Here is a 26,503-nt window from a genome sequence, read left to right on the forward strand (position 1 = left end):
CCACCTTCCTCTTGAGGATGCCCCACATGTGCTCAATTGGGTTTAGGTCTGGAGACATACTTGGCCAGTCCATCACCTTAACCTTCAGCTTCTTCAGCAAGGCCGTTGTCATCTTGGAGGTGTGTTTAGGGTCATTATCATGTTGGAAAACTGCCCTACGGCCCAGTTCCGAAGAGAGGGGATCATGCTCTGCTGCAGGATGTCACAGTATATATTGAATTCATGTGTCCCTCAATGAAATGCAGCTCCCCAGTGCCGGCAGCACTCATGCAGCCCCAGACCATGATGCTGCCACCACCATGCTTGACTGTAGGCAAAACACATTTGTCTTGGTACTACTCTCACCAGGGTGCCGCCACACACGCCGGACACCATCTGACCCAAACAGGTTTATTTTGGTCTCATCAGACCACAGGACATGGTTCAGTAACTCATGTTCTTGGATTCATTGTCTTCAGCAAACTGTTTGCGGGCTTTCTTATGCATCGGTTTCAGAAGGGGCTTCTGTCTGAGGCGACGGCCATACAAACCGATTTGATGCAGTGTGCGGCGTATGGTCTGGGCACTGACAGGCTGACATCCCACTTCTGCAACCTCTGCAGCAATGCTGGAAGCACTCGCACGTCTATTTTTGGAAACCAACCTCTGGATATGACGCTGAGCACGTGGACTCAACTTCTTTGGTCGACCCTGGCGAGGCCTGTTCCGAGTGGAACCTGTCCTGGAAAACCGCTGTATGATCTTAGCCACTGTGCTGCAACTCATTTTCATGGTGTTGGCAATCTTCTTATAGCCAAGGCCATCTTTGTGAAGCGCAATAATCCTTTTTTTCAGCCGCTCAGAGAGTTCCTTGCCATGAGGTGCCATGTTGTCCAGCATTCAGAGAGAATTGTGCCCAAAACACCAAATTTAACAGCCCTGCTTATCATTTACACCTGAATCCTTGTAACACTAACGAGTCACATGACACCAGGGCGGGAAAACAACATCATTGGGCACAATTAGGACATGTTCACTATGGGGTGTACTCACTTTTGTTGCCAGCTGTTTAGACATTAACAGCTGTGTACTGAGTAATTTTCAAAGGACAATAAATCTATACTGTTATTCAAGCAGCACACTGACTACTTTAAGTTATATCAAAGTTTCAGTAGGATAATGTTATCCCCTGAAAGGATATAACAGAATATTTGCAAAAATCTAAAGGGTGTACTCACTTTTGAGATATACTGTACTGTAACAAGTCCTGTTCATTTTTTTGGCAACAATATAACTGCAGAATTTAAATTTCCTCATTATAGATGGTGACCGTGGCCATTGATTACCTGGAGAAATATGATATACATAAACGCTACAACTTTCAATCTTTTTTCAAATAACTCTGTTTCGCTATCTTGTGTGCGTTCATGCATGCAAAAATATTTCATGGGAAGGTTTCCAACAAAAAGGAAATTCTGTACATTGAAGCATACTGTATAAATAGAGATGAAGGCCTGAGTTAAAGTAAATGTATATGAAGATGCATACAACTATCAAATGATTGAGACGTGCATTTTTTTTAAATGATCAATAAAGGGATTTATGGGTAGGCCTACATGTCAATGTCAGGCTGTTGTACGAGGAGCTGTAACTCATAAATTCCAGTAGATGGTAGTAATGCTAGATGGACAACAACAAACGTGAAACGTCAAAGAAGAGCGTAAGCCAGTGAAACCGGAAATGTCAACCGAGTGAATGCGAAGCAAAGTAGACTGCATTATATCTCCACTTTATATTACATGATGGATTGCTAATTTAAAGGAAGAACCAGTCACAATACACCGTCAAAGAGCAAACGGCAAACATGACAAATGGTAGGTTTACTGTGTTGTGCAACTAGCGGAGGAGTTCGGCTAGCTACTTCTTGGATGGAAGGCTAACGCTAGCTTAGCTGTAGACGTGGCCCCGGGCAGCAACACTGTTAGTCTGTACGAATTGTATCACTTGTTTATTACTATTATAGATTTATTCCGCCGCTTTGCCATCCTTAGTGAAAAGTTCGTGTTTTAAAACCCCTTATGTTGGTAACACCCTGTCCTGTTGTCAGGTTAGACAAGGTTTCTTGCTAACTAGCTTTGACTAACGTATGCTATTGGTGGCTAATGCTAAAATAAGTCCAGATAGCTAGACCACAACAATAATCGTAAAAGGCAACAAACATGTTAGCTAGTAAGCTAACTAACGTTAGTCCTAAAAATATCAACATTGTTATGTTCTCGTCCACCGCTGATGTGGCTGCACGAGATTGTTTAACGTTGCTGCAACTGCAAGCGGCTCTGTCTGGACATACCAGAGTCCTAAACAACACTTGTACATGTAACGTTAAGATGGTTGTAAATGGCAAATTAATCCCAAGACAGGGTTTATATGTTACTGGTTGAATTACTGTAATAGTTGAGACAATATCAGAAACATCTGTCCCTCAAAGCTGAACATTTGATCACAAATTCAAACTAACCTGTGTAGTACAGGATGAGTGAAGTGTATTCTAAGGTAGTCCGAGTACATTTGGATAGAGCTGCGAAGATTAATCGATTAGTTGTCAACTCTTGGAATAATTGGCAACTGTTTTTGATAATCGGTTTGAGTAATTATTATTTTTTTAAGTCAAAATTCTCTGATTGCAGCTTCTTAAATGTGAATATTGTCTGGGTTATCTACTCCTCTATGACAGTACACTGAATAACTTTGAGTTGTGGACAAAACAAGGGGGACATCATCTTGGGCTTTGGGAAACACCAACATGTTTCACCATTTTATAGACTGAAAAACAGAATAATCGACAATGAAAAGAATCATTAGCTGCATTATGTTCTAAGATGCTAAACCAATGTGGGTAAAAAAACCAAACATGTTTTTTCACATTCAAGAGTTTTTAATCTCATTCAATTCAGCTAACATATTTTGTTTTGTACTGCGTGAATGATGTATTTTATTTTCCATTCCATAGTTTACTCTCTCGATGGCATCCTGGTGTTTGGGCTGCTGTTCATCTGCACTTGTGCATACCTCAAAAAGGTGCCTCGTATCAACAACTGGCTGCTGTCAGAGAAAAAAGGAGTGTGGGGTGTCTTTTACAAAGGTGTGTGTGTGTGTGTGTATATGTATATGTATATGTATATATATATATATATATATATATATATATATATATATATATATATATATATATATATATATATATATATATAAAAGTGGGCACTTTTTATTTTTATAAACAAGCTCTATTAGTCTATGTTGATGCTTGTTGAAGATTCACTGTGTAAGATATGGCAGAATTTTAACTTAAAACAATGAACTAACATTATCATCAGAATGTGAAGAGGTAACAGTGTTGACGTCTCTGTGTTGCAGAGATATCTACTGAAGTTAGCATGTTAACAGCTAGCTGCGCTCTGTCCTGTCTTGTAATACCACTTGTTCCTCTAGAGGTGATAATGAGACAGTGTAGCGCCAGTCTGCCCTCAGTACAGAGGGAGAAGCAAGTACATACACTGGACTTGTCAACAAACTAAAATTAAGACTGGTTAAAATACTATAGTTGGCTTTTTAATAACTGATGGTTTTGATGATTGATGAATTTAGATTGTATGGACCTGCAGCAGTGAAATACTGCCCCCTATTTCTTTGGAGCAGGTGGCTCGAAACTACACATAGAACCTTTTAATGCAATCTGGCGCCTTATTTACATTCAAAGTACAAAATAAAATACACAATGTGATCAATTTTTGTATCGTGAATTTGAAAATGGCCAGTGTGCCACCCTTTATGCATGGCCTATGTATGCAAAGGTAAACGCTTGTAAAAGCCCTTGAATCTCAAAGTAACAACTTTAATCTCAGTCATTGTTTCATTTCAAATGTAGTGTTCTGTCATACATAATCAGTACAACAGGAAATGTGGCACTGCCCAAATATTTCCAGACCGCAGCTTAATGTTACACGCTTGTCTTCGTCCACATCACTCACCTCGCTGGTTATAACATATGTTTACATGGTATGCTATATTCTCCTTTTTCTGTTTGTTTTTGGTTGACCTGCAATTTTCTCCACATAACCTCCATCTCTCTTCTCAGCTGCGGTAATCGGGACGCAGCTTCACATCGCCGTGGCGTTTTCCTGTTTGGCCATGGCTTTCTACGTTGTCTTCTTGAAATGATAGAGTCAGACTGGACTGGAAAGGATACTGCACGGGTGTAGGCTGGGGATGGACTCATCCCTGTGGCCATGTGCTAATCCTTGTTGGAGGATACCTCTTGGATAACATGGCCGTGATGAAACCCCATAGGCCCTCTGGACCCATGTGAAAGACTAGCTAGTGGTGCCCCCTTCTGGTGACATGGGTACATAACTTCTCCCTCGATAATGTTTGTGCACTACAGACATGAAGGGCATCCGGAATCTACTCCATAGTTATTACGGAGGAGAGAGCCTGTTAGGTCCCTTTGTATCATTCTGTTGTAGGGTAAACACTGTTGGCTGTCTCCATCCACACCACATAAATATTTATATTGAAGGATACAGAAGATTGAAGGGCAGTATGTGCTTTATACATTATATCTGTATACAACTTAAAATTAGCCTAGCTGTATATAGTTGGAAAAGATATGACCAATAGAGATTTGCCAGAGGTTATGTGTGATCAAACTGAAAATGATCAATTGTGCTTGCTCCCAGTTATGCTGTTTTTTTCTGTATCACCTCTTGTGTAAAAGGGTGGAGGGGAAGATAAACAAAGCTAATATATATATGAAGATGTTCTTGTGTACACAATTTATTATTATTTTTGGATCTCTTTCCATTCATCAACAGTGCTGGCATCTCTAGCTTTGTTTTAGGTTTGAAATACAAGTTTTGCACAGGTGTATGTTATATTACCTTTGAACTAATACTAGATAACATGTTTTACAATTGTTACAAATGAAACTGTAAGACACGTAGGAGTCCCAAATTCTACTACAACTGTAGAATATCACAGAAAGCATAACTTTAAAAAGGGGCATATCAACATATTGTGGAAAGCTATATCAGACTTGCCTGAAGATGTAAATGCAATGCCAAATAGGGATGGTGATTCCCATGCCATCTTAACATACCGTAATTCTAAGTTTAATTTTGCCACCTCATTTTATATTTTTAAAAGAAGAAATTGTTTTTTCGGAGGGGATACAATGTAATTTTGAGTAAAACATTAATCAGACAATTTCTGTGTGTGTTGTCTTTAAAACACAAAAACAAATCTCATGTGACATTTAGTGCCTGTACTATGTATTCACCCCAGTCTTTGGAGATTTTCATGATTTACTGATTTGATTTAAATCAAGTGGGTGTAATTACGTTGTTGTTTTGACACTAATTAACAGAACCCCAAAAAGGGAAAAATCCTCCAATACCAATCAAGTACAAATCTGAAAGAATTGAATGTATTTGACTGAACTCACCTTTTCAGTTAATATTTAGTTGAAGCAGCTTTGACAGCAGTTAAAGCCTCTAGTCTGTCACACGTGTATAGATCTGCTTCAGATTTCCACCTGGGATCATTGTAATTTAGCCCCCATTCTGTTTTGCTTCTCTGCAAAACCGCTCAAGTCAAGTCACATTAGGACTGAGTCATTCTTGGTCACTAATGTAGTTCTTTTAAAAGCCATTTATGTGCAACATTGACTTCATGTTTGGGGTTTTCTTTCTGTAAAATAAATATTGTCATCTCAGGTTTTCCTCCGAGATATCTGTATTTCTGCTGTAGCCCTTAGAAATTCCAACAGCATAAGTCTGTCTCCACCATACATGTGGTGGGCATTATATATTTCTGATGAGATGCTGTGTTTGTCTTCCACTCAACACAGCATGTAGCACAATAGTAAAAAATATTTTGGTCCCATCAGGCAATAAGACTTCCTTCCACATTCAAACCTTTTGTTCATTCTTGCGCATACTTTTCGCAAACAGTTCTTCTGACAAACTGCGACTGGAGAAGCATGCTGGCAACAACATCTGTATGTAGTGTCTCCCCGCTCACCCAATGAACACGGTTGCTCCTTTACACTTTCTTTTTGAGGACAACCTGCTATCAGCAGATTTATAACTTGTATTACCATTGTTTATGATTTACCCTACTGTACCCTGTACTTTACTGCTTTGAAAATTATCTAATATCCAAGCCCTGACTGGTGCTTTTCAATGTCATTGTTTAGGATAGACCTTTTTCACTGCAGACATTTTAATTTGTCACATTAGAAAATCACAGGTGTTATTAATAACGTTATGTCCTGGTAAGGACAATGTCAGGACCTTGAAACTGAAAGCAGCTTAAAGAATTCAGCCATCATTCATCTATTATTTACACCTGTGCTTTTCCTGCGGTATATCAACCTTTCTTCCATGAAAAAGGCCTATTTGTAAAGTTCCTTTGTCCTTATAGTGTAGTTTTACAAATGGACTAATCAGCTGTTGTAATCAACTCACTGTCACACTGTGATTACACACAGGTGATTTTTGATTCAACTGATTATGTTGCATCTAATTAAAATAAAGACCACACTTGGCCATATTTAGGTGTGTGCAATAATAAATGGGTGAATATACCTACTGGTACTTGAGCAATCAATTACCTTTAATATTTTAATATTTATTATTTTGGTATTGAATAATTTGTTGATCAGTATTTAAAAAATCGTTGTAATTTAGTTGTAAAATATAAAGTCCAAGGGGGTTAATATTATAGGCAATGTACATTATTTTGTATACTCATAATCTTTTTGCATTAATGCTGCATTGTTCAGTCATGACCTGATTTGTCTCCAGTCAGATATCTTTTTCTAAACACTGGGGTGATTGTATTGTATTACCTCATTATATCTGAGGTACATTAAAAATATTAATGTACCTATTTACCTGTAAATTTACATTTTAATGTATCTATTTTAATTTAAAATAGGTAATATATGTTTAGCGTTCACTAACAGAGGGAGATTCCCACTCATATCCTCAGCAGGGACATCCCCTGGTTTCCCAATAGCAACCCAGTTCTCGCGAGAAGATCATTATTACCGGGAGTGCGCAGTGACGAAGCGACGTGCGCGTTCACGTTTCCGCGCGCCCAGCAAAGCGAGAACAGTGCGAAAAATTCAGCGAAAGATAGTCCAGACTGAGCTTCCTGACCCGAGTGCGTTTTGTATAGGAAGTTGCCTCCAAGCGCCCCGACGTGCACGGAGAGGTGGGGATTTTCTTTGCACAACTGCCCCGAATTTGCACGACTGGGCGGCTGAAGTTTTGTGTGATTGAGGACCGTCTCAGTTTTTAGTTTTTTATCAGGGAGCAGCACCACACCACGTCGTGCCACACACGGGGAGGAGAGGAGAGAGGGCAGAAGTTTCCGCTGGCTTGTTGTGTCGCTGCGCGGCTGGTAAATCCGTAGGAATGTCGCAGAAGGAGAGACCCACTTTCTACCGACAGGAGCTCAACAAAACCGTGTGGGAGGTCCCGGAGCGGTACCAGAACTTATCTCCCGTCGGCTCCGGTGCTTACGGATCTGTATGGTAAGCAGTTGTTGCAGAGTAGAGAGCACACAGCACGATTGCACAACGGCCAAACGGTTTCCAACCACCCACAGAGGCCCGTCAGAGTTAACCTCCCCACGGGCTGCATATCAATCTGTAAAGGGTGCCGGTGGAAGAAAGGGAAAATATCTGTTGTGCAGTTTGTTTACATGTTCATACTACGGCTGGTATGAACCGATGACACATCGTGCACGCTTCGCGGTAGCTCGCACTTCTTCGGAGGGTGGGGATTATATTTGTTTTTGTGCACATGTTTGCTTTGCTGTTTTACTTACTTTCGTCCCGTAAACACCTGTATGTACCGCTCATTTGCAGTAAGCACACTGACAGCTCATGGATCAAGTTGTACTAGATTCCCAGTGTTAGAGGTGCAGCGTCCTAATCGTTTGCCAGTGTTTCTTTAGAAGAAGGCTGATGATCAGTAACATGTCTATGCTTGCATCATCTGCCAGAGTGGTGTGCCTCCTCATGAGATAAAATCTGTGCTCATTTGTTGTGAGGGTTAACCAACACCTAGCGAAATAATCGCCTTCCACTACAATAGTATTGTTGTCCTGCACGTACAACCTGGCACTTTACACAACCGCACATAGCATACATTATGCATTTTCCAGTAGGGTGCAGCCTGCAGAGTACCAGAAGGTCACGTGGTTTTCAGAAAGTAGGCCCCCTCGTGCACAGTGAGAGCTTTCTATAGGAGCCTATCCGACGACGGTGATGACTCTAGAATGATGTCACCCTTTCTCCCGTTGTGGTACACCCATGACTCATAGTCCCGAGGTTAGGTAGTGGCCTCAGCTGTGACGCCTTTTAGTCATCCCAAAGTCATGGATGGCATTGTGCCGTCATCTTAACTTTTACTGTTAGTTTTGACTACTTCCACACCTCCAACTGTTGAGTATGTGTGGTTTTTGCAGGTATCAGTGGTGAATGAAGTTGACCTCATTTTGTACTTAGACAACACTGAATGGGCATACATCTACCTTTGCACATGTAAGGCATGAATGCATGCAGTGTCTTTATTATAGAAATCTATGTGAGACTAAATACTCTGATGTATATTAATAACATGCATTTATATCTAGACGAAATGAGTGCTGAAAAGTTAAGACAAGTGTGTTTATTTACCCTGTGGTCAATTCTCTGATTAGTAACTTAATGTCTGGCATTGGTGCTTCACAGTTTACAAAAGAAAAGCAGGCGTGGAGGAAATAATCTATTTACAAATGCCAAAAATCTAGTTTTGTATGTTGTTAATAAAGTTAAATTAAATCTAAATGCGTTGACCCTAAATGACTAAAATCACATTGAATTTGTTGGCTAATTTGGAACAGTAATTTTAGTCACATTGTTTTAAAAGTCGTTACTAGTCATCTATCATAGTGGCCTTGTTAGCTTCTTGTTAAGTTCTATTTCTAGTGTGTTTTTCTCAACCAGATTTTGGATTTTCTTATTTTTTCAATTTTTAGGAATAACTTTTACTGAGAAAAATGATTAAAACCATTTTAAGAAATACATGGGTGAAGGAGGCTCATTGTCACTTTTAAGCATTCACAAATTTCTGTCCGTTTGCTCTCAACTTGACTTGCAGACTGAGTAGTACTCAGAACTTAAATCTTTTGTCGTTGATATACTTCCGTACACCCCCCCTGCCTTACTCCAGAACACACGCATCAACTACTTCTGTTTTTGCAAAAAACATTCAACCAGTGATGTTTGTTGGTAAATTACACGCAACCTCAGACTGTTGCATGCTTTCAAATGAATGCAGTTAACCTTTTAAAATGAAAAAATCTGCTTCAGGCAAGAAAGTGCAGAACCGAATCATAGGATTCCCAAAGATACTCAGTCCCACCACTACAGCACCATCATTCTCTCGGTCACCTGCAGCTACTTGGAAATTCCTCAGTGTTCTCTGTATTTGATCCCTTACCAGGGCAAGGAGCTGTCGGCCTATCTCTTAACAACATCATAGGATCACAAAGCCTTTTGAATACCTGAACTTACAATAAATTGTGCTAATGAAGAGGTCTAAACATCAGGCTGTCATTAAAAGCCTTCAGAAGGTATCTGAAATGTATAAATAACCTCACAGCCCCTGCTCCAGTATGTCACAGCTATTGGTCAGCTGGACACGCGCTCTCAGTCGGCAAAGTCTTTGTTGTTGCTGCCATGACGTTCCTCAGGCTCTAGGCTTGAATTCATCCCCAACGTTTTAATATTTAAAGCATGTACTATGTGCTCTTAATCATTAAACTGTCACTCGCGTATAAGATACAAGACTATTAAAGAAAAACAGACGTCTGCTTTTTCCTTATTTCTGAGTTTTTGTTCTATTTTCTAAATGTCAGACTTGGAGGCGATCCAGGGTCAGTGTGGAAACAAAGTGTTTACAGCGGTGCTGGCTGGGATTACAGTATGGACTGTGTGCTGAGTGCTTGTGTTGTTAAGTCCAGATTTCTCAGCTGAGATGAAAGAAGCACAAAACCCATATAGGCTCACGGGGCAATGGGGGCATATATGCATATTAAATCAATTGCTCATTTTTAGCTCACTGCAGGGAAATGAATCATGGCTATAAAAAAAAAGTCTAAATACTTTAGGCTTTGATGAAACCATAACAATAATTACCCAGCCTTTAGCAAATGTTGTGTCATATGCACAGGCCAATAAAAAACATTTGTTGTTGAACACTATTAAGCATTTTTAATCAATGTCATATATATTAAATATAATTACAATCCAAATGTTAGAGGGGAAATAATCACTGCATGTTGTCATTACAGCAGCTCACTTTTCTTCGTAAGCAACACAGAAATCATCTCCTATAAGAACGTCATGTTTTCCTGTTTTCTCTCAGACAATCATATGATTGCTTTTGGATTTGAACACATTCTCAAAACACATTGACATTTAAAACTGCAGCTTTTGGCAAATTTATAAAATATAATGTTTTCTCTGCACAGCCCCCAGTTTAAGGCACCATGGTAAAAATGTGTGCTTTGCTTATTTCCTCTGTGTCCTTAAATGTCTTGTACTCGAATGAAAGTACAAGAAAGTGAAAGTGATACTTCTCTACTTCTTTTTTTCTTGCATGCCCAGCAAGTGTTTATTCTGCCAGCTTTCACAGGATTGTGATGGACTTCATGTCGCATAAAAGCCTTTTACCTTTGTCTTACGAGACAGCATTAGGTATTTTGATGATTAAGAAATAATTGTATGATGAGAGCGATGTGGTGAAAAGGTGCAATATTGTGGCAAGTTCTGGCTGACAAGTTCTGGCTGACAAGTTCTGGCTGACGCACTTGGTTTTAACCTCCGAAGTGTGTACTGACTTGTCACCTCTCCAAACTAAAAGGAGGCTTAGGTTTAAAAACCAGCAATTTTACATGACTTTAGTGCAAGTCATGTGAGGTGCATGACTGAATGCATCTGTGGTGTCAGAAGAGTAGAACCATTCATTTTGGTGTAAGAGTCATGACCAGAGCCCGAAAACATCTTGGCATATAGATCTCATGGGTGCTGAGACAAAATACAACTTCTTGTTATTGAATTTAGTCAATTTCACTATTTCAGCCTGTGTTGATGAAATTAATTGATATTTTTTTATATAAATTTAGTATATATAGTTGTATTCCTAAAAGCTCTATATATTACAGTGTGTAAAATACTTCAGGTGCACGTTTCAACTTAAAAAGCCCAACAATTAGTCCACAAACACATGTAGGTGGACACACTAGCAGACTAACTTTTCTGTAAGTAGCCTGTTGTTTATGAATGCTAGGATTGGTGACCAGGTTATCTGGGCGATGAACCAGCGGTTTGCTTTCTTTCAGAGTAGATCGGAAAACGAGTGTTAATTTGCCCTTTTGCCTTTATGATCAAAAACTGTAAAGTACTGCCGAGCAAACATCTTAAGCATGTTATCTTACTTTCACGAAAGTCATAATCACAATAAGCCTTCTTTAAACAGAGCCGTAATTAATAAATGAGTGCCATGTGCACGTTGATAAACGGTCAGCAATAAAACCTGTTTACTTTTTTATAATACTGTGTGAGTGGAACAGCTGAAATATCCTTATGTCGGAAGTCTTGTGCTTTAGATCATCGTGTGCACAACAAAATGTTTACTGTGGAAGATTAAGTTGCAACGTGTTGGTGAGATCTGACGATAGCTACAGGAAAGCTGCGTGACCACAGGGAACGCGGAACTGATTACAGCTATCGACAAAAACCCGCTCATTAAAAACTGTTCCCCTTCTCCCCACTTGTTGCTTTTGAGTCCACGATGTTCTACTTGACTGTCATAACTGGCTTGTTGGTTCCTGTCATAACCATAAAAAAACAAAAAAAACAAGTCTTAATAACTACAGGCCCATATACCTGCTAGTGTCCTTTCCATGATGACAGATAATTTTTATGATTTTGTTTTTCTCTCTTCACAATCACTTATCAAGTGTGTTGTTATTTCTGTCGGACCATAGGAGAAGTTTGACTATTAATCCACTAATGGGGTTAGGCATTCTTGTTTGACTTGAGTATGACATGTCTAAGAAGTTAAACGCTTGTAAAACAGGTTGCGGTTTAGTTCATCCCACTATTAATCATTTTAACGTGCACACAGATTCTGATGCTTCCAATATGGTGCTGACTTTGATACATATTGATAATAAGCATCACTGTCTGGTTGACTCTGGTGTAAAAGTTTATTTCTGCAGGAGAGAGAAATGATGCTACAGCCTTTATATTTCCGTCTCTTTAAACTCTTGTTAACCATATTTCTGAAGTAAAGGGAGTTGATGGCAGGAGGAAGCACGTGGCACTTATTTTAGACATCGCCACAAGTGATTTAAAGTACACGGTTGCCAGTGTGCTCACTCTGTCTGTCTGTTAGTGAACATACTGCTGACGATCATTACTCCTTCCCCGTGAACCTGCTCTCATAACGCTGCTCCTTTTACAGCCCACATTTTTATGGCCATTCTGTTATTGCACTTCCATTTATTACAGTCTAATTAGATGGTGTATGCTTAGACCCGTCTTGTTTGTCCTGCAAATTAGCAGCAGTTTTTAAAGACAGCGTGCGTGTGTCTTCTTGTTTTGTCATTTAGCTTTGGTATACTCTGTGTTTACTGAGTGTGGGTTTTCCCTCACAAGTGACACATATACTAGTTGTTCTGCAAGCCTAGAACATGGAGTACAGTGGGCGTGGGAGATTATCTCTGATTTAGTGGGAGAGAAAAAAACACTGCTTATCCTAATGTTCTTATTATGTATGCGCAGCAACGCAGATTTGTTTTTAATGCTACTATTGATCCCGCTGTACACTGAAAAATTCCCAGTCATGTGCGGTTGAGAGGTCGACGGTTCAAATATCTCGATCAGTTTGTGAAATATGTCCAGAAGAAAATGAGTCATCTCTTTCCGTAACACGTAGTGTTGACTTGGCCTTGCACAAAACTCTTAACTGGGAGCACAGTGCAGCTGAGACTAGGTCAGTGGTTCAGATCGGTTTTGTAGCGTTCACCAATATATGAATGAGTTTTAGAAACTCCCTGCAGATTTATTTTGTGTCTTCAGTGGTTTGCAAAATCACATTTATGAAAAACAAAGAAAAAACCTCAGTTACATTTTCCACTCCCCACATGGGGAGACCACAAGAAGAGGAAACAATACTTTTCTGCAAAAGCTGAGCACAGATCTTTTTTTTGGGTTGATTTTGCAATCATCCATTTGCGATGCAGCTTCACTGATTGACCTGGAAGGAATGTGGTTTATTATAAGTGGGTGGTGTTCAGGAAATGCAGCAATGTCACACTTGTTGGGGAGGAAAGGCCTATGTGCCTCTCTTTCCACCACCCTCACAAAATGTGTTGATTTTTACATGTGGTGTCAATTGTATATCCTTGCAAAAGGAAGGTTACCAATTACCATCTATCTTAAATATATTCTACAGTTTTTAGTAACGGTGCTTATTTTACAGTATTGGAAGTAGAGCACATTTCACTCTCAGCTTTTATATTACACTTCCTTTGTCTATGTTCTTTTTGCCACACCTTCTTTTTCTTTTACACTTCCTCCAAAGTGACAATGATGTTTTTCTGTTACATCATTACAATGAAACGAGTAAATAATGACTAAATGAGGCCATGCACACTCACATGGCAGCTCCAGCAGAATCGCAGGGCAGGTGCTGATTTTGATTCAAATTTAAGATGTGCTGAAGTCAACTGTTGTATTTGTCAAGCAAGTTTTTTTCTAGAATGTGTTAAGAATAAAATATTAACAAATGGAACCGTAATCACTGATTTCCAACGGCCCTGGAACATATACAGATACAATAAATAAAAATGGATAGTCTAACTCCTTTTTTTTTTTTTGTAAGCAAGTATACACTGACCAATTAATTTGGTCATCAAAACAATTGGTGCAATGCCACATGTTCAGTCCTGTTCCCCCATACTGCCTAAGGCTGCAGAATATAATAAGAAGCGAAACCAAACCAAAAGCTCGATGTTATGTACTTATTTGCTTTGTTTTCTGGGTCCACCTACGCAGTCTCATTTCCAGTTAAATAAAGGGAAATGTTTAAGGTTTTGATATGACAGTTCTAAGCCTGAATTAATGCATTTACAATCGTTGCACTTCTTACAATCAAGGTCTTACCAGTTGTAAACACTGTTTCTTTCAGTTCGGTGTATGATGTGAAGACATGCCTGAAGATTGCAGTGAAGAAGTTGTCCAGACCCTTCCAGTCCATCATCCACGCAAAGAGAACCTACAGAGAGCTGCGGCTGCTCAAACACATGAAGCACGAGAATGTAAGTCGCCTGCAACCAACGCACCCTCACACCTCCATCGCCCTGACTTAAAGCTCTGGCCAGGGCCTCACTCCTGTGTGGATATGCATTGTTCTGTAAATAAGCTCTTAAGCAAGGATTGTATATATGTGCACATGAAGTTGCACATGAGGTTTGCATGGTGAGCGCTAACGTGCCGAAGCTGGTTACAGTGTCATGTCTGTATCCCTGTTGACTTGAAGCTTACAATGATAGCTGGAGCTCATTTAGATCTCCCCTCAGGACTGTCGCTATGTTCATGGAGATCCACTTAAAATAGGTCTTGGTGCTATTGGAAGATTTCCAGTTTTGAAGAAGTTAAAACAACTCTATTTGAAGGCACTGTAATGTCATCTATATTTGCGCTGCACCGAATGTCTTATTTTTGTGGGATGTTGCAAATGTTATCTATCTTAATTTTTTTAAATTTTGATCTCCTTTTCAATAGACTTCGACTTTTTGACTTTACTTTCTCTTGAGATTTGGAAAAGTTTGGATCTAATTCTACAAATATTATAATACTAATTATGAGTGTAGCCTAATCTTTATTATTATAAGCGTCTTTGAGGTTCTCCAAAAGCGCTATACAAATCTAATGTATTATTATTATTATTATTATTATTATTATTATTATTATTATTATTATTATTATTATTATTATTATTATTATTATTATTATTATTATTATTATTATCTGCAACTGTGGTCAATAAATAGAAATGCAAAATGAAAAGAAGCTGCACTGCATTTAAATATTGAATTTGAATGTCAACATTATAAATGAAGCTTCGTAATATTCGGTACAGACCTAAAGTATACATGGTATACACAAGTGGTGTGCATTATTTGACAGTCATTCAGGTCAGTATATAATCGTCCACATGTACGTGCATAAATCAATAAACATGCATCCAGCGACCCTGAGCCTCGCTCCCCCCAGCTGACTGTAAAAGCCCTTATGCCTCGCTCCCCCCCCAGCTGATTGTAAAAGCCCTTCTGCACACACCACGACAACAGGAGTTGAAAAGTATAGGAGGATCTATGAAATATTAACATCCAAAGAAAGAAACGTAAAGTGATTTTTGTGGTGTTTGGTTCATGTGTGGCGGCGTAAACGCACACATGAGCACACTGGCCTCAAGCAAGGGGGTCTGTGTCCGGTGTGATATCCTGTTAGAAGAGTCCTGCAAGTGATCAAAGCGTGTTTACAACTGCAGTCCCGTCAGCTGTCTGGTCCTGTCCTCTCACTTTGTTGCTGCTCATGTCATTTTACTATACTACTTTAGGGCACTGGCTTTAATTCCCCTCTTGCAATCTCTGCTTGTGTTTTGGTTTTCTATGTTTATGTGTAGGTGATACCGCGCATGCAGACACTTGCCCACATACGAAACACAAACACAGCGCCTACTTCCTGTGTGCTCTTGGTGCATCCAGCTAACACTTTGACCAAATAGTTTGGCTCCTCTTGTGTTATGTAATAGCAGTGGATACGATTTCTCAGGTGATGAGTTCCTGTGTGGGTGCAAATGCACTGCTGAACGGTGTGTTTGAGTGCGTGAGTAAGACTAGAAGTTTCTATTGGAGCTGTGGTCTTTGTGGTGGAAAAATAGGGAATTTTACATTGTAAAGAGTTCCCTCAATAGTTTGCTGTTGTCCATTGTAATAGGTAGAAATAGGTTGTTACGAGAGCTAACTGATGAGTGACAGGATGGACTGGTGCTTTCTCAAGTATCGTCAACATGCAGGCACTGTGAAGCACAGCAGTTTTAGTTGACGCACGTACAGGAAAAAAGGAAACTGCAGCTCGAAGAAGTATGGCAAGTCTCCCCAGCAGCCCTTAAAGACCAACAGTAGATGCATTTTCATGGATCCTGTTTTATTTCACTACCAGAACAGCTTGAACACTGTTGTTAAGCAGTTTTGGAATTAGCGTTGCATGGTGCTCGGGTACTACTGGTAAAGTACCTCAGTGCATTAATTTGGCAAAAGAAAACAAACATGGGTTTACTAGGATTATACAGAATCAGTGCCTATATCATGGGTCAAATCCAAGATGTCCATGTTGTATAAACATGTCCGTACAAAACTGACTTGCACAACAAAATCTAAATAGTGTGGTGGTCCAGACAGCTTCCTTAAAAGGTTATATTGCTGTTTGTGATCATGAGGATGTTGTTGCCACGTTCTGTTTCATCATAACAGGGGAGATTGCATAAAGCTGTGCCTTTTTTGTGTTCTTAAATCATGAAAGCGTTTTAATACCCACCTATGCTTTACAGAGAGGGATTCTGTGTTGTGCTCACGCTGTTGCCAGGAGACTCCCCAGGTTTCGATTTTGGAATGGCTGTGTGGACCAATCAGCTGTTTGTTGTGGCATCAGCACACCAATCAGCTGTGGTTGTGTGCCCTGTGTGGGCGGGCTGCTCCTGTGTTTCTACAACACCTATCATCCTCAGTCTCTCTCCAGGGGGCGGAGGCAGGGTTGGCGCTCTGGGCTGCCTGCTCTCTGCCAGTGTGCTAGCACACACACGCACACACACGATTATCCTCTATTATGTTTCCTGTCTTTGTTCTCTTTCTCTTTTTGTGCTGTTTAAACCTAAAAACAAGTCTGCTATGTGGACCGAATTATTATTTAAGTCCATCATGCTGTCGCTTTTACATATTCATTTTGGTTTTGCCTGTCGTATAATCCAAGTCTTATTCGTTGTAATAAAAATATCTAGCAAATGACATGTTTACCAACTAAAAACTACTTTTAACATATTCAATCTCCAAAGCTGTTGAAATGTTAATAAAAACAAACACAACACTCTCAAACTTTAAAAGCTATAAGAAACAACTTGGTATTGTTGGAACAAGCATGTGAAGACAGTTAAATGTAATCCAAACGAATGACACATTTTCTTCTTTTGTTCACACTTAGACACATCATGTAACACCGCTGGTGCCTTTCCTGTCAGTGTGATGAACTAACTTCAACAGATAATTTCCCCTGCTTCTTCTGAAATCATATCAGTTGTGGTTGTTATTAGCAGCGTGAGAATAACCTCGTGAACCTCTCTATGCATAAAATCTAGCATGAGTCCTTGAAACTGGTAAGAAGTGAAGAAGTGTAAGAAGGCGAGGCTTGTTTGACGAAACAAAGTTCTACTTTAGAACAGATAATATCAAGGTCACGCACTTCATCTTTATAGAGATGGTAGAAATGTCGGTTGTTTTCAAAACATATATAATAATATATAATAAGCATGCTTGCTGATGTTCAAATGTATCCAATAGTTTTTGTGAATGTTTTCTGATCTGTGACCTCTCCTTTTCCCTTCAGGTGATTGGTCTATTAGACGTTTTCACACCAGCGACAAGCTTAGAGGAGTTCAACGATGTGTAAGTCACTTTCTCACCCCTTCACTGCTGTCTTTTACTTTTTTCCTTTGCCTCTGTCTCCTTAGTTTCTGTCTTTCTCTGCCTCACTTCTGTCTTAAGCTCCTTTTCCTCATTCTCACACAATGAAACCCTTCAGATCAGCAGATGACTTCAAGAAAAACTCAAAAGCAAAAGCCGTTACAAACGCATCATAACCCTGCAGCTCATAACTGCATGTGAGTCGAGCACGTGTCGGGTTTTACCAAGGTGATTGTAGGACCAACTTGTGCACAATGCACATCACAGCTAGTCTCCATGGCAACAGCCATCTGGCACTGTCTGTGGGCATTGTGTGTGTGCGCGTGCATGTGCGTGTGTGTGTGAGCACAGAATATTCAATTAGAGTCCTTGAATTCTCAGCATGCTGTGGCATCATCAGTTTGTTGCACATTTGGGTAAATGTGAGATGAAGCTACACACACAGCAGACCCCCCCAGCACTGAAGTTGCACAAGAAAGATGTGACACTTCTCGTTTTATGGGATCAGTAACAAAGACAGCAAAGAATTGTGCAAACAATCCTATCTCACTACAAGAGAAGCGTGCACATGTTCACCGGCCAGCCATCAGACGTGCCCAACAGAAACGTCACATATTATATTTTCTTCAGCTCGTCTGTTGGCTGTAAAATAAACATTCCACTATCAAGAAAAGATAAGTGAAACACTGAAACATTTCCCCTTTCCCACTCATCAGTTTTTCCCCTTCTTCCTATCTTAGTGTGTATGAATTATGCATGAACCACTGCCTGTTTTTTTATATTTGCAAAGTTACACAGAATAGTAATGCAACTTGTAAATGAAGTCAGTGTTTCATAAAGTCATTGTTGCGGATAGTAATACCATTATTTTAATAGCAGTTTTTCGCAAGAAAAGTTACAAAGAACTTCCTAAACTCAACATAACAACACAATAAGTAATGATAGCAAGAAAACAAATCGAAATCGCAATATGGACCAGTGCAATATCCAAGTCGCAGGAGGCGCAATATTTGTTAAAGAAATGTGTCAAAGTACCATTCTGAATTAAGTATTGTGGTGCTGCAGAGACGTCCAGGCCTACAAATTGTATTCTACAGACGGTTTGGTACAGATTGTCGTAAAACAAATCACACCATGATCATTTTATATTTTTAAATGAAAATGAGAATAATTATGCAAATGATCAGTAATGATCTTTCCTTCCAATATTGTGAATCATATCGCAATATCAGTCAAAAATAATCTGTTAGAATTTCTTTTCCCAAATCGTTCATTAAAATAAAGCTACAAAAGAAAAGACAAGAAAGAAGCAGAAGACGAAGACAGCCGTGCAGACATTTGGAGAGCACATCTAATTGGCTGTACTGTATGTTTCGCAGGTACTTGGTGACCCACCTAATGGGTGCAGACCTCAACAACATCGTCAAGTGCCAAAAGCTGACCGATGACCACGTCCAGTTCCTCATCTACCAGATTCTCAGAGGCTTAAAGGTCAGTGAAGCTCCCAGCGTAACACTAGAACTCAACACTGGTGCCTTACTCCCCTTACTGTTGATCAGTAGGCTGTTGTACTACACTGATCTGTAATGTTCTTAAGTTAAGATACTAATTTCTTCTTTGTCAGTATGTTGAAAAATCTAAAGTTGCATGGCCGTAGAAACACTTGAGATTTATTAAGAAACCGTTGTGTGTTAGTCCATCTGCTGGCCCACTGAATGAGAATTGGCCTGTTTTTAAAAGTCCTTCTGTAACCTGTTTAGATTATGGTGCCTGATTATAAGATCTCTATTGTACTTTGTAATCTGACACAGTAACCCAAAGTAAGAGGGACCAAAGTGAAGTTACCGGAGACGGAAGTGACTGTAAATCATCATTTCTGATGGGACACGATAATTGAATCGTTTAACTTGATTTCTAGTTTCTAGTATTGACATGTTATTGATATATGCAGTCTTTTATTATTTCACTTTTGCAATATGTGTGAAAAAACAATTATATTATTTAAGATACATTTCCATATCCTGTTCCTAGAGAGCAGTAGGGAAAGAAGTTTGGTAACTGTATCTCACACACACACACACACACACACACACACACACACACACACACACACACACACACACACACACACACACATACTCTGATGTAGGTACCAAATTAAATACACTTTCAGTTGTGCTGTGTTCAAAATGAGAGGGCAATATAAGTTTAATCATCATTATTTTGTTCTTTCCCCCACAGTACATCCATTCTGCAGATATCATCCACCGAGTAAGTGTTGACTGTCCTTTTATACATTTCAGCTTCAAAGTCTGACAGATTTTATACATGTCTTAATGTCCTGAAGAGGTCATTCGCTTCCTATATGGTGTTTGGTTTATATAAACAGGGAAAGGTGGAGAGCAGTATAACGTTACACCGTCTTGAGTTTTCCTTCCTGCCTCCCTTTCTCTTCAGGACCTGAAGCCAAGTAATCTGGCTGTGAATGAAGACTGCGAGCTCAAGGTGAGATATAGTAGACTTGAAACAAGGTTCACCGTATATGATTTAGATGCTCGTGTGTAGCGGAAGATGTTCAATCATCCTCATCTTACTGTCTCTACCTCTCTTAAATTCACTTCGTCCCTCAGATCCTGGACTTTGGTTTGGCACGGCACACGGATGATGAGATGACGGGCTACGTAGCCACCCGGTGGTACCGAGCCCCGGAAATCATGCTCAACTGGATGCACTACAACATGACAGGTGCACACACTGATTTAATCATAATATTTTGGCCTGCAAACAGAATGTTACATTATATGATGTGCAATGTCACACATTGAAATAGCGTGCTGACATCTGTGTGTAATGCTTCTCGTATTTCACAAAATTCTGAATTCTTGTTGCCAAGAGTTTTTCTGGTCTGCATTACACATAACTGATTTACTATGTTTATAAAAACATAATTTCACCAGATATGTCTGGGTTTTTCTTCTGTAGCGTCGCTAGTTATGACTTTATCACATAAGAAATGATGAGGGCGAGAAAATAGGCCAGCTTTTCAATTTTCTGGTGGATTCAACACAAGGTTGTGTTGCAGCACCAGCCAAAGATGTTTTCTTGCATGGCTTTGTGGTGTTTGTATAAATAGATTAGTTACAGTATGTTGCCTTTTTGCTTTGCCAACAGTTGTAAGACACTGTTAATAGAAAATAATACTTCCCAAATAGCATTTATTTGTTTTTCATCAGCAAGTTTTGGTTTCTTTTATCTCGTGCACTTAATAAAAAATAAATAAAAATTACAAATAAAAGAAAGGAGTTTGATTTAATCTTTTTGGTTTTGCAGCAGATGCACAGCACGCAATTAAATAACACCAGATTTACAAAAACAGCAATCACAGCTCAACACAGAGATTCTCAAATTGCATGCTGAATTGTTGTATTCGTATTGAAGAGCCTTGAACTGAACATTACAAACTTTACGACCTATTGTTAAATCCCTTAACGAGTCCCGTGAGCCGCTTTATTGGTCTGCACTATGCTTTTGAAAAGCTTGAACTTGGGGAAATGAATTAAATGTAACTGATACTGAATATGTAACAGACAAGTTGTATCATATTCTTAACCATTCACAATGCTGCATGTTTTTCTTTCTTACATGGAATAGTGGATATCTGGTCAGTGGGCTGCATCATGGCCGAACTACTTACTGGACAGACGCTCTTCCCTGGCACAGACCGTATCCTTCCACCGTTGGCATTGCCATGCAAAAGTAAAATGGCTCCTTGGAGTCAACATGTACTGTAGGTTTTTGGTAGATCTGGAGGAGGTAGTGAAAAATAGATGAATGCATAGCGATTTATTGTTCCCTGCATTCAAGGGTCTAACACCACAGGGGTTAGAACACACACACCTATTTTAAACTGACTCAAAAACATTACTAAGTATTGACTTTAGTGATCTGCATGCCAGAATAGTCAAGGCAGCATGTTTGTGTGTGAGTTTGTGCATGTACGTGATCGGAGTGAAGAGTCCACGGCAGTCGATGACTCACTGTTGTCTCCACTGCTTCTCTTAGACGCAGTACACCTTAATGTTTCCCTCCCACAAAGCTTCCCATGCAGCAGAACATAACAACGTTAAAACACACACACACACACACACACACACACACCTTTAAATACAGACATTGGCACATACAACTGCTCACACAGCTGTTGCATATTGTGTTTGTGATTCCTGCTTTGAATGATCAATCAGGCCATTGACTCTTTCACTGCAACACTGTGTGTGTGTGTTTTGAATGTGTCCTCACACAAATGGTGACAATCACACCTGTATTAATTTAATAATGATTGCTGATATTTTAAATGACAGATCAGCTAAATGTATCTGGCTTTGTTTGGTATAGTAGATCAAATCAAATTAGCCTGATTAAACGGAACAATCTAACACTAACACACTAAATGATACAGTGGTTATGAATTTGGGAGTTTTAGATTCTGTCAATCTTCATTCAACATCCATGTTGTATCCGTAACCATCAATTATGCATCACAGTGTGTGACACAGAAGGCATTTGAGTTGTTGTTGACTCTTTTTTTCTTTCTTTTACTTTTGATTAAATGAAAGAATATTTTCTTCTGCGATGACAGCTCTCCTCCCTTTCTCCTTATCCAACACCCTCCATCCCTTCTGTTTTCCTTCATGCGTGTGTGGTAGACATTGATCAGTTGAAGCTTATAATGATGCTCGTCGGAACCCCAGGGCCCGAGCTCTTGATGAAAAGCTCTTCGGAGTCTGTGAGTGTACAGTACCATCCCGCCCAGGCCTGTGGGGCTGCCCTTCCTGCCTGTGTTTTTGTTGCCTTAGCAAAAGTTTGACAGACAGTCTACTTTGTACTGCTACCCCTTCTTCTAAGCTGCACCTGTTTTGCCCTGAAATTGTGTAGCTTCACTTGCACTTTAGCTCAAGGCTTTGATTCACACTTCTTTCAAGCATGTCCTATGAACTCCAACAGTCTTCTAACCTCTCCACATGACACCGTGAGAGGCCTCTAGGGAAGTGCTGGGATACGGCTTTCAAATCTCTCTTTAAATACCTGGAGACTTCATTATAGGTTATAGTCAGGCGAGGGTTGCTGCACATCGAAGCTACGAAACTGTCTTCATCCTCTTACATCTTCTTGATCTTCACCCTGCGTGTGTTTCCACCCCTCCATACACAACCACCCATGCTCTTTGACATGCTGACCACCATGTGATGATGCCCCTTGACTCGCAAGCTATAGATATAAACCAGCTGCAGCAGATAATGCGCCTGACGGGGACGCCCCCAGCCTCCCTCATAAGCAGGATGCCCAGCCACGAGGTGAGACACGTGCCCTCCACCATCCCACGAGCCCCCCTCCCAGCTGGAATCAGGGCCAAGCCACAGTCCTGTTTGCAGGCAGATACTGTTAGACCTGATGTGTAGTTTTTAAGTATGCCTTTATATTTTGCATCTGCGTGTTAGCCTCTGCTCTCACTCCACTTCCTCCCTGTTTCCTCTCTGACTCACTGTGCTTGTCTCAGCAAGGCTATCTGTGGCATTGGTAACATGTATTGATTCTGACAATTAGGGCCTAATGTTTGTGTAATGAGTGTGATCTGGGTGGTAGTTTAAGTGCTTGAAGCATGCCTTACTGGAAGGATGTAAGGCAATAATAGTTTTTGCACCAGGCAAATGTATTACATCAATGTTAGGTATGTCAAAAGATTTTCCATTATAAGCTGCAGAGCGACAAAGTGCCACTGTGTTACATTATAGTTTTGATAATTTGGTAATCTTTTTCACAGGCAAGGAACTACATTAACTCACTTCCCCACATGCCCAAGAGGAACTTTGCTGATGTGTTTATTGGTGCCAACCCTCTTGGTAAGTTCCCTTTTCAGCATGATACTCTGGCTGTCACTCCTCCTGGCTCACTGAGTCCCTCTAGTGGTATCAGTAAAGTCCTCAATTACTATACATGTTTGTCCAATTCAAATAATACACTATGAAAAATACTGACCGCAGCTATGTAATAACAGTTTTAACATCTAACCAATAATTATTCAATTAAATCAAAATAAATGTTTCGATGGATGTTTTTTTTGCCTTTCACATATTCATCGTTCTCTCGTTGCTGTGTTTAAGCGGTGGACTTGCTGGAGAAAATGCTGGTGCTGGACACAGACAAGCGAATCACGGCTTCTGAGGCTCTGGCCCACCCGTACTTCGCTCAGTACCACGATCCAGATGACGAGCCTGAAGCAGAGCCTTACGACCAGAGCTTTGAAAGTCGCGAGCTGGAGATTGAGGAATGGAAGAGTAAGTTGGCAGATTGTGGGTTATAACTTGAACTAGCTGGGAAGAAAATGGATAGATGCAAGTTGTGTATCCAATAGATTGCTTCAGAAATAATTTATAAATAACCTCAAACATTATTTATTGTCTCTCAGGGTTAACCTATGAGGAGGTACTCAGTTTTGAGCCGCCGTCGTTCGATGGAGACGAGATGGAATCCTGAGGAGGAGGAGGAGGAGGAGCAGGAGGCACCTTTTCTTCCATCTTTTTGTTTTCCAAGAAACACTCTTTAAGGACTATGAGTCTCTTGTGACTATCCACCACTTTCTACACGCACACACACACACGCACACGCACACACAATCATGACATGCAAGTGCCTGCCGTAATTCATCTCTGGGGGACGTTGTTTTTATCAGGGATAAAACTCGACATCCTGTTCCTTTTGTCCCCCACTTTGCTGTTTTCGTTACTCTGCATCCCAAGGCGCCGAGGCAGACTTTAAAATCTCCTCATATTTTTAGTGAGTTTTTACCTCAGATATTTATTATTTATATTGATCCCCTCTTTGACTAAGAAAACTAGAAACTACATGTCAGTCAGTAGGAACAATGTAACTCCTAATACGTATTTTATAAAACCACTTGGCAGTAATTAATATTATCGGAAAGGTTTGATGGAAAGCTTTCAAGCGTCTAAAGTTTATTTTTCACACATTAAAATTCAATTTTATTTCTGTCATCACATAGAATTGTGTAAATATGACAAACCGTATTTGTACAGAAGTACTTCAGACAAACTAGTTACCGTATTTGTGTAATAGTCATAATTGCTGAGTCACGGCTCAGCCGACCCCTTTGACAGTATGAATTTTATTACTAGAGTTTAGCCTGAAATGCCATATAAAAAGATACAGTATGTAATTTAATACAAGTATGTCTAGGATAGGCTTAAATATAAAATATTTACCTCTACATGGAAAATTCAAAGCTTCATATTTGTTGTTGGATTTAAAGGCTTACAGTATCCCTTTTTCTTTTACCAAAATATGAGTTCATCCATTTCACCTACTTAACATTTGTTTAGTTCCTTCTCTTTTCTCCATATCAATTCTTCTTCAAGCACTTCTGTTCTGCGGTTTCAGAGGAATGTTACAGTCCCCATTATCACAACCTACACTTTTGCATGATAAAGTCAGATTTGGCTTGTTAGTTTATTGAAATGTGATGTTTCCCACCTCAACACCAACTGACAATGTACTTTAATCATATTGCATTTACAAAACACAGTACTATTAATGTTTATTGAATGTTTGGGGCACCAGTCTGCCCTGTATTTATGATCTTTTGTTATGTTGTTTGTATATCGATGTAAAGAGAATATTATTTGTCAAAATTTAAGGTTCTTTTTATTATTTATGGAAAGCTTACTGTATCAGAAACCAAACGTATCGTCAATCTCAAACGTCAGTTAAGCCGCGGTGACTACAGTTACCGCTTGTGTATCAGAGCAAACAATATCATCAAGATGTTGCGGACAACCATATAGTTTTAATTAGTTTGATCAACTTTGCTCATTTTGGAGTTAATTTCTTTAGTTTAAAGCTGTTCTTGAACATTAAGGTATCTTATTGTGTTCCCTGAGGTACTGCCCTCAAAGTATCCTATTTTTAAAAAGAAAATTAATAAAAAAAACATCAAAGCCAAAATATATATTACAAGATTTTGTATTGACATCAGAACCACTAAACCGTAGACTCCCTGTTCTGAAGTGTACTTCAAACATTTATTGACCAAATGTTTTTTCTATGTGAACTATTTTAGGAGTCCGATAACCTTGTGACATACAAGCTATATCCTCAGTTACTCTGGCTAATCTCAACCAAACATCAGTGTCTTTACAATTTCATTTGCAACAGCTTGTTTTAATGTATCGCTTTTTCCTATGTATTATTTTATTCTTTGTGTGTTAAATCAAGATTTGATGTTATTCTGTGATTCTTATAATATTGATTGTTTTTATAGCAATGCTAGAACTATATTTGTCATTCATTTAAATAATTTAGCAGGGCACATGTTTGTAAGAAAGAGTGTACGTTTACTCACTGGATGCTGAAGGGCAATGCTGAAGCCTCGTTCTTTGTCGTTTTAAAACGACTTCATACGTTAGATAGGATATTTATCTTTTCCATATCCAAATGTCAGTAGTTAATTTGGTTATTGGTTATGCTTTCTTTGCCTGAGATGTGTTCATATCTTTTTATTACTATGTGCTTTATCACATGTACCAAGACAGCACGCCAACTGTAAATACCACCATTAGAAAATAAAGGCTACTATTTTTCAAACCTG

The 26,503-nt window shown here is 39.4% G+C and overlaps 2 protein-coding genes across 5 annotated transcripts; both read left to right on the forward strand.

Annotated features, from left to right (window-relative positions):
- Positions 1 to 1,656: 1,656 nt before the first annotated feature.
- On the forward strand, positions 1,657 to 5,749 carry tmem167b (transmembrane protein 167B). The gene is made up of 3 exons (XM_029432707.1): positions 1,657 to 1,853; positions 2,990 to 3,121; positions 4,115 to 5,749. Exons 1-3 carry the CDS (start codon positions 1,844 to 1,846, stop codon positions 4,195 to 4,197), a joined length of 225 nt encoding a protein of 74 aa, XP_029288567.1. The 5' UTR covers positions 1,657 to 1,843; the 3' UTR covers positions 4,198 to 5,749.
- Positions 5,750 to 7,144: 1,395 nt separating this feature from the next.
- Positions 7,145 to 26,503, forward strand: mapk14b (mitogen-activated protein kinase 14b). 4 transcript variants are annotated; one of them, XM_029431149.1, is made up of 12 exons: positions 7,145 to 7,576; positions 14,289 to 14,418; positions 17,765 to 17,823; positions 19,221 to 19,332; positions 20,083 to 20,112; positions 20,299 to 20,346; positions 20,472 to 20,586; positions 21,493 to 21,597; positions 22,548 to 22,627; positions 23,663 to 23,741; positions 24,003 to 24,176; positions 24,308 to 26,503. In XM_029431149.1, exons 1-12 carry the CDS (start codon positions 7,458 to 7,460, stop codon positions 24,373 to 24,375), a joined length of 1,119 nt encoding a protein of 372 aa, XP_029287009.1. In that variant the 5' UTR covers positions 7,145 to 7,457; the 3' UTR covers positions 24,376 to 26,503. The 4 variants fall into 4 exon arrangements, 3 of the variants coding, with proteins under 3 accessions (XP_029287009.1, XP_029287011.1, XP_029287010.1); XM_029431151.1 differs by having other exon boundaries at positions 21,493 to 21,564; XM_029431150.1 differs by lacking the exon at positions 22,548 to 22,627 and adding an exon at positions 23,116 to 23,195 and having other exon boundaries at positions 21,493 to 21,564.

This window comes from Cottoperca gobio, chromosome 5 (assembly GCF_900634415.1).
Source record: "Cottoperca gobio chromosome 5, fCotGob3.1, whole genome shotgun sequence".
Classification (NCBI taxonomy): domain Eukaryota; kingdom Metazoa; phylum Chordata; class Actinopteri; order Perciformes; family Bovichtidae; genus Cottoperca; species Cottoperca gobio.